Source organism: Ananas comosus, linkage group 23 (genome assembly GCF_001540865.1).
Source record: "Ananas comosus cultivar F153 linkage group 23, ASM154086v1, whole genome shotgun sequence".
NCBI lineage: Eukaryota > Viridiplantae > Streptophyta > Magnoliopsida > Poales > Bromeliaceae > Ananas > Ananas comosus.
The window spans coordinates 2539620-2547916 of NC_033643.1; the positions used below are offsets into that span (position 1 = coordinate 2539620).

General features: G+C 37.7%; 2 protein-coding genes across 2 annotated transcripts; one reads left to right on the top strand and one right to left on the bottom strand.

The window, feature by feature from the left end:
• On the top strand, positions 138–4571 carry LOC109728209 (rhomboid-like protein 20). Its single transcript, XM_020258572.1, has 8 exons — positions 138–180; positions 307–407; positions 1915–2055; positions 2308–2374; positions 2482–2633; positions 2725–2826; positions 3335–3460; positions 3978–4571. Exons 1-8 carry the CDS (start codon positions 156–158, stop codon positions 4146–4148), a joined length of 885 nt encoding a protein of 294 aa, XP_020114161.1. The 5' UTR covers positions 138–155; the 3' UTR covers positions 4149–4571.
• On the bottom strand, positions 4780–7972 carry LOC109728211 (AP-1 complex subunit sigma-2). Its single transcript, XM_020258574.1, has 7 exons — positions 7815–7972; positions 6667–6753; positions 5995–6086; positions 5771–5879; positions 5648–5683; positions 5472–5558; positions 4780–5152 (listed from the first exon to the last, which is right to left on the bottom strand). Exons 1-7 carry the CDS (start codon positions 7815–7817, stop codon positions 5081–5083), a joined length of 486 nt encoding a protein of 161 aa, XP_020114163.1. The 5' UTR covers positions 7818–7972; the 3' UTR covers positions 4780–5080.

The following is an 8297-nucleotide window of genomic DNA, read 5'->3' on the forward strand; positions in this document are numbered from 1 at the left end:
AACAACAACTACAACAACTTCCTTTCTCGGGTATTGGACTCATCCTTTTCCTTCTTCCTTGTAGAAGCTTCACGAACACCGAAAAAAAAAACAAAAAAAAAAAAGTTGGACNCCCGGCTCGGCTCGGCTCGGCTCGGCTCGGCTCGCCGTCGGAGATGAACGGCGGGCCCTCCGGTTTCCGTACGCCGCTACGCCGATCGCGACGAGCTTTCGTTCTCTTTTTTTTTGTTTTTTGTTTTTTTTTTGTTTCTTCTGATAATTTCACCCCCTCTTTTTGTGTTTTTTTTTTTTTGTTTCTTTTTTCAGACAATGCGCCCGTCGCCAAAACCCTAGTCGTCGCCACCGCGCTCTTCACCGTGCCCTTCGGGATCCAGGGCCGATCCCTCAAGCTCGGATTGTCCTACGAGGTTTTCTCGATCCAATCCTCATCATTTTGTTAGATTATTGTGATTGATTTTTCTCTTTTTTTTAAAAAAAATTGTTTTTATTCGGATTTACTTGTGTTTCGGGATGTAGATTGAAGTGTTTGCATTATAATTAGATTATTGGATGCTGGAATCTTGATTCATGAAGAGGCTTGATTGAGAGAGTGTGCTTGATGAGGAATAAGAAGATTAATGTGAAATTCATTGTAATGATCGGTCACTCTATGTAAAATTGAGTCTATGCAAATGCGCCATTGTTGGCCAGGGTTGGATCACGTAGGTTGTTGTTGTTGACAAAACAAGAAGAGGAAGTTTCACGGATTAGGGGGCAAGAAGTAGTAAACGAGTTCCGAGAATGTATGATCTGCGGTGTAAGTAAATCTAGCGGAGACGTGGTTCCGATGGGAACAGGTTTGTGGGTGTTGATTGCTAATGTCAATGGAGCATGTGGGTACTGTAGATTAGCAGGGCTTGGGATTTGGTAGAGTTGCTGCGACAGCTGTCTGCGAGAGCTTAGGGTGGTGAGAGCATGGACTAGCAGACTGCAAGGGGTGTGGGACTGTAAGCCCGCATACGGCATTCTGAGTGTTAGGGTTGGAGGAATGGCAGAGTGGAGAAGTCTGTGGAGCCAGATAGATTATGGGTTATACTACATGTGCTTCAGAGAGCACATCATAGCCAAGCTTGTTGAAACCAAAAGTTTCACGGTCACGGGCGCATGGTGGTGAACATCAGGGAGAGGAATGTGGCTGGGGATGCTGTTAAGTTGATTTTTGGGTGGTTGAATGAGTGAAAAGGTTAAGGTTCCCCATCAATAAAGAATGCAGTATACCGTAGTTGGGATGAGAGTGATATTCCTGCACCTTGTTGAAATGCAAGTTGGAAGAAATGTTGTATTCCCATAATGGAAGCTTATTCCTACAATCCCGAGTTAGGAATGTTTCCGTATTTCCAATTTATCTCTGGAATGTAAAAAACCTGTGAAAAGAAGGAACTGAGCCTACGTATTACTTTTCTATGAACAACATGCTGATATATGGAATTCTTCTCATGTTTGTGGATGATCAAGTTACAAAAGAGGATCAAGTGATAACAACACAGAGATTGAGGGGGGGTTTACTGTAGGTTTTTAATGTCCAAGGGGACCTGATGCAAAATGTGGTCTCGAAGAAATGATTAAGTTAATGTTTGTTCTCTTTGATAATTGATTGCTAAAGCCTAAAAGTGGAAGCTTACTGACTTGTGATATTTGATTGTTATAACATTCAATTTGTTAGTTCAACTGGCTGATTTGTTAATCTTGCTACTTAACATATATAGGTATAACTAAATCAGGAACTTGAATGAAGCAATGAGCGTGTTTTAAATTTTCCTCTGAGATATAAAATAGTTTGTTTTCTTTGTCTCATATTGACTGCTGTATTTAGCTCTCTAGAGTTCTGTAGTTCTACCAGATAAAAGGTTAAGTATACATTTCATCTTATGGCAGGATGTTTATCAAAAGTTACGAATTTGGAAGCTCATTTCTTCGGTGTTTGCTTTTAAATCAACTCCTGAGTTGATATTCGGACTCTGTCTTCTCTATTACTTCAGGGTGTTTGAGAGACAAATTGGTTCTAATAAATACTCGGTAAGTACATCCTACGCCAATATTATATGGTCAATGCTATTTAGCTAGGAGGTTCTATTAGATTTGTTGTTAGATATTGTTCTAGTCACTCTGGTAACTTCTTTATCTCAATTCTTTATCTCAATTTTTTGTCCATAGTTTGCCTCTCTCTTAACACGGCAACTTCCTGTAAATTGCGTATATGTGTATGATATTTAGATCCATATAAAAGTAAGTTTCTCTAATACTGTTGTTCAAACTTTGAACATGCAGGTATTCATACTCTTTTCTGTTGTAGTTTCTTTATTGTTTCAGATCCTAGCTCTGGGATATCTCAAAGGTATGGAAAACCTTTTAGCTGCTTTGATGGGGAGATTTTTGCTAGGTGTTCATATTTGACGAGGTGGCTATCGCTTTTCATCTAACATCTTGATTGTCCTCATGCAGATCCATCCCTAAATCCACTAGCGTCTGGACCGTATGGTCTTATATTTGCATCCTATGTTCCTTTCTTCTTTGATATTCCAATATCCTTACGGTTTCGAATATTTGGACTACACTTAAGTGACAAGTCATTCATATATTTGGCTGGTCTTCAGGTCAATACTAATATGTTTACTTGTTTGTCTTTAGCTTGTGTTAGATCTTTCATGTCTATTGCAACTTATCTATTTGCATGTTTATCTTTAGCTTCTCTTTTCTTCCTGGAAGCAATCGATTCTCCCTGGCATTTGTGGCATTCTTGCTGGATCCTTGTATCGTCTAAACTTATTTGGCATCCGAAAACTAAAGGTTACAATCTGGATACCTCAAACTTATTTAGGAAGGTTGTATGTATGATCATGCTTACATGCAATTTTTTTTTTTTTTTCCTGTTACTTTGCTTTTAACAAACTAGAATTTTGGTTTTTGGGATATGACAGTTTTGTTTGCAAACATGCAAATAACTAAATGGAGAATCAGTTAGGGCCTGAGAGAGAATCAGTGGGAAACAAAGGGATTAGTAGAAAAGTTCGTCTTTGGTGATCCTCCAACATTATCATGGCTAAGATTAAGGACTTCAAGTAGGACATAATGTTCCTTTTTGTTTTTCTTTTTCCATTACAAGAAAATGCAACAGCCTAGATGATCAACCAAGACCATGAATTATCAAGTTTGAGCAAATTTTCAATTTTTAAAAACATAGTTTACAAGCCTTGTTACATAGTCTTGTTTCTATTCTGTATATTACATCCCCTTTATAACTTTGTTCTTAGTTTTAACCAACCATGTCATGATAGAAAGTTCAAAAACTCTGCAGTTTCCGGACGTTGCTACATCAATCTTCTCACGATTGTCATGGCCCTCGTCAAACAATTCTTCTCAAGCATCATCGGGTGGGGGCACTATTGGAAATATGCCTTCTTATCCGGGTCGTCAAGTGGAGGCAAGTATCTATTCACATTTTTCTTCTGAATAAGTCTATTATTTTGCTATTTTTTAATTTGGCTGAGAAAACAACCAGATACATTTCAAAGTACCTACTCCATTGTTCTCAGGAAGCATGCTAGCCTAGCTCTTCATTTCAGCTTTGTCTCGTATAAAATTTAGTTTGGTATTGGGATGAACCTCAAATACCCTATTAGATGAATAAAATGAGTGTGAAAAACCTAGGAAAACCTCACAGCAGCATTGAAAAGATCCAAGTAGCTCAAGATGTTATTGAGACTCGATGTTGGATCAGATGAACACAAAAACTGAACAAACATAACGTGTAGTTGATCCATGGAAGTAGGGAGCTTTTGATAATGTTAATGAATTTACCAAACAAGTAAAGATAAGCGCGCGTCTTTTTATAGTTGATGTTACTCTTTTTATTTATCAACTTTGTGATTCTATTAAATAAAAGAAACTCAAAAACTCCTGATTAGCTTCAAGATTTTTTACACCTTTGTTCTGACCAGGGAAATTATCCATCTACTACACATGATGCCATCCCAGAGCCTCCGGAAAGTTCTATTGCTACGCTAGTTTCCATGGGATTTGATATAGATTCAGCTAGGCTGGCCCTGATGCAGTCGAGGAACGACGTCAGTGTGGCTACAAACATTCTGCTTGAAGCGCAGTCGCGGTAGTAGCCAATGTGGCTACCAACTTTCCGCCTGGAGCACAGTCGTTGTAATACTCCTGCTGATTCGAATCAGGAGTTGAGCTTGTAAATCACGAGGCACGGAAACAGTACAGCTGAGATAACCTACTCATTGATTCAAATACTCACTTATTATTGATCTGATCTCTGCATTACAGCTCCCCTGTTTAAGTGATGTGAAAGTTCATTCGTCGCAAGCAACAAAGATTTCAAATTGTAAAATGCCTTTGGAGAGGGTTTTAGATTCTACAGGGCTCGCGTCCAAATGTTATGTTTTCACTCCGTACATGTGCAGTATTTAGGATTTGATCCTGGGGTTCTCTTTCCAATTTACTATTCCATTGTCGCCTATATTTGTATCACTTATATCATGAAAAATTGAAGAAGAGGAAGGAGACTGTTTTTCACTATACTAAAATTTACCAAAGGACATCAACAGCTGCCACCATCAACAGCTGTTACTTCCCATCAACGAAGCCCTTTTTTTATTATTATTTTCAAAAATTGAAGGGAATAAATTCTTGCTCATATTCATTAGTTTCTGCTGTGAGAAATCTGCAAACCAAAAATGAATTTCCAAGAAACAACATTATCATTAGTCACCTAACCATGCAATCTTCAACCAACAGAAACGTCCCCACAACATGAAAATAAATTGTAGCTAGCATGAAGAGTGCGTAACATAGTATGATTGTCCGCAGAGGAAGATGAGATAAACCTTTTGTACATTATGAGTGATTCTTAAATACGAAAAATCTCCTATTAGAATGCAGCAAACAACGCAATAACGGATTCCCCTGAAGAAGTTATCTGATAACACAACATGAAGGCCGAAAGAAATACAACAAAGCCAGCACATAATGCAACAAGAAATTAAATTGACGAACAGAGCACAAAAGGAGTGTTTTTGTAGCGCTTCTACTTTGTGGCCTGAGCAATCATATTGCTGATTGAACTAGCCTGCTCTTTTGCAGTTTCTACCAGCGAATCCTGCGAAACAAATTCAATTGCTTCAGAACAATGTCGCACCATGTCGAGCTAATGTAGATGTGATCTGCATGTTATGTGAATTGCGTTATGTGTGGTGGCTCTACGAGAAATTATGTTGAGATCAGAATATCTCAACATGGAGTCACGTATTTATGTTTGATTGTTCAAACATTTGTCTATGTTCTTCTAAAGAACACTGGGAGCTCCGTGCTAATGGTGGGAGATAGCAATGGCAACAAAATGAGAAGTTATCGGATTGTTAATAAATATCACGAGAACGCATGCAAACACTATTTTAATCTGTGAGGTACTATTTTACCTGTGCAGCTATAAGTCGTGCAACTGTTTTCTTGCTCGACTCTTGGAGTTCACCAGCAATTAAAATCTCATCCAATATATAGAAGGCCTAGCCACATAAACGGAAGAAATGAGAAAAAAGAATCTAAAACAAGCATGATTGATAGATGTACACACACGGGTGTATAGCTGAAATACCTTATGGAAATTGAAGATTAAATCCAGCTCGCAAACCTGGAAAGAAAGGGGCGAGAGTTTCAGTAGAGAAATGTGGTTGATACTACATTCAACAAACAGATGATAAAGTGTCATTTAGCTTACACTGCCGAAATAGCGGTCCAATATCTCAACAAAATGATGAATGATTTCAAGGACCTCCAGCTCATTGTCGTCTGCATCAATGCACATGCAGAAATAAAGGCTGGCATACCTGTAAATAATATTTCTTAGATGGTTTCGGTGATAATGGCTTTTTTTATCGTAAGTTAAACATATTCACCATGCACCTTAAGCGGCAGCATTACTTCTTTTGTTAAATCTAGTACCTTCTATAAACAACTTTGTATCCTCTCCACTCGACAACGTTGCAGAGTTTTGGGCCCCGTGTTAGGATGACTCCACTCAATTCTCGAATGACCTATTCAAGATGGATAATGCATTTAGTTCCAATCAGTCAGTAAATAACAATAAAAAACAATAGTCAGCAGCACCAAACTGAAGCTACACATTTCTTCTTATTCCCTTCTTTTTGACTCGGAGCAACCAAACAAAATAAACCAAACATCACCGATCTTCTATCTAGTTACAAAGTTTTCATACTCCTAAGATAATGCAATGGCAAGTAGACGAATGTTAGTCAAATGACTCAAACCTTATACTACACCTTTTTGGTATTAGCTATAAAATCCTCCTCTATAATCAGTTCCAGAAAACTAAAGCTGTATTCTATGATGCAAACCTTTCAACTATTTAAATAACTAAAGTTTTGATGGTAATAGGAAGATGATAAAAGAACATCATGACTAGATGTTTTACTTAAGAAGTATAATATACATTTATAAATTCCTATTTCCTGCAAGGACAACAAGCATGACTCCAAGAAATAAGAGAGAGAGAGAGCTCTATACGCTGGACTCTGTTTGCCATATGTGATAGCATATCAAGGCATTAGTATCAAAGCATCAAAAGGAAATAGAAGATTACATTTCAGTGTTTACCTTTAATCGTTCCTTTTGTGCATAAGGAGAGTACCATTTTGTCAATCTCACCTTTCCTTGCCTGCTAATTAGAATCACAAAATGGATCTACAGAAGGAGAAAGATATAATTATGATCTTATAAAATTTGAAGATAGCTTCAAAGCTCTAACCAAGCTAAAAATTTAAGAAAACAATTGTTTTTCCAAAGTTTAATCAAAAATACTTTCCTCACATTACCGAGCATGGACGAACAAATGAAATATATACTAATTTTGGTTTGCAGCATCTGAAATAATTTAGATAATGCTTTTAAGTCCAAAGACAAAGACAGATGAAAACCACCAACGAGAAATAGATACCAATTAACTGTCAATTCAGAAATGTCGAAACAAAATAGTAAGCATAACTCAATAACTCAATCAGACGAGACCACAAGACAATTCTCTACATTTTAAATGGTCACAACTCTCTATCATCCTATCATCCTATCATCCCACCAAATTGTGTTACAGCTAGCGTGAATTTCGTAGTTCTACCATTTTGATTAAAAGCAATCCAGAAGCAGCTGCGAAATCTTAAAAGATAATTCACAAGAAGACAATGATAGCTAGGAACATGCACAGCCCTATGATCAATAAAACTCCCAAACCCGAAAATTCATGTACTCATTCGAACAAAGAAAATTTGTTTTAATTCCTTTGGACCTAACTCCTAACCATTAACTCTCCTAACCATTTAACTCACAAATTCAACCGCAATATCGGAACTTCACAAACACCTTCAACACCATAAAGATGAATAACCCTAAACCAAATAAATTTCCCCCATTAAACCCCAAATCAAGGCACACTTTGCACCCAAACTTAGATGCCCTAAATCGAATCAAACCAATTACTCCTCAATCATTACTCCACTCCAAGATCTAAACCTTATAAACACCGACCGGACCCCGAGCAAGATCTTACGAAATCAGCACAAATAACAAATCCCGATTCCCAAACCTCAAAACATCGGGATCCCGCTACCAAATTCTTGCTCGTAATGCATGAAAATGAGATCCAATTTGACGCAAGATCAACTATGATCAGATCTGGTCACAAACCTTTCAACAATTCGAATCGAGAAATAGCAAAAATTCCAGGAACAAAAGGTAGATCGGATTATTACCATGATTTGCCGCTGCGGTTCGCGATCCGCCCCGAATCCTTGCGTTCGTGAACTCGACAAGTCGAAGGAGAAATCGGGCTCGTTCCCGTTTATATATCACTCGGGGAAGAGACGGGAGGAAACTGAAGAGAGCCGAGTGACCGGTGCAGTGACTGGGCCACGTCGGGCCGGTTTGGCCCGGCCCAAGTTTCTTTTTTTTAATATAATTTTTTAAAAAAAATTACCCCCGTGATCAAGCCTGTGAATGGAAAATGATATTCTTACAAACAATTTCTACAATAATTTAATATATTTAAACTTTAGTAGTTAGGTTTATTCTTTATCTTGTGAATTACAATAATCACCTCGTAATTGATATTCTCTTAACAATTATATACAGCCATAGAAATAAGTTTGAAAATTATTGTAAAATGTATTTGTAAGCGTAGTATTTACTCACATGTGAGAATATGAACACTCGTATCACCCATAAATCAAGCGCAT

Bases quoted from the DNA above. Each gene is read 5' to 3' on its own strand.
- LOC109728211 (XM_020258574.1), bottom strand. The intron at 5,559-5,647 runs GTATTTCAGCTA...TTATGTGGCTAG, and splicing joins TAATCTTCAATTTCCATAAG to GCCTTCTATATATTGGATGA. The intron at 5,153-5,471 runs GTAAAATAGTAC...TTTGTTTCGCAG, and splicing joins CACGACTTATAGCTGCACAG to GATTCGCTGGTAGAAACTGC.
- LOC109728209 (XM_020258572.1), top strand. From the start codon at position 156: ATGAACGGCGGGCCCTCCGGTTTCC. The intron at 408-1,914 runs GTTTTCTCGATC...ATCTTATGGCAG, and splicing joins AGCTCGGATTGTCCTACGAG to GATGTTTATCAAAAGTTACG. The intron at 3,461-3,977 runs GCAAGTATCTAT...TGTTCTGACCAG, and splicing joins ATCCGGGTCGTCAAGTGGAG to GGAAATTATCCATCTACTAC.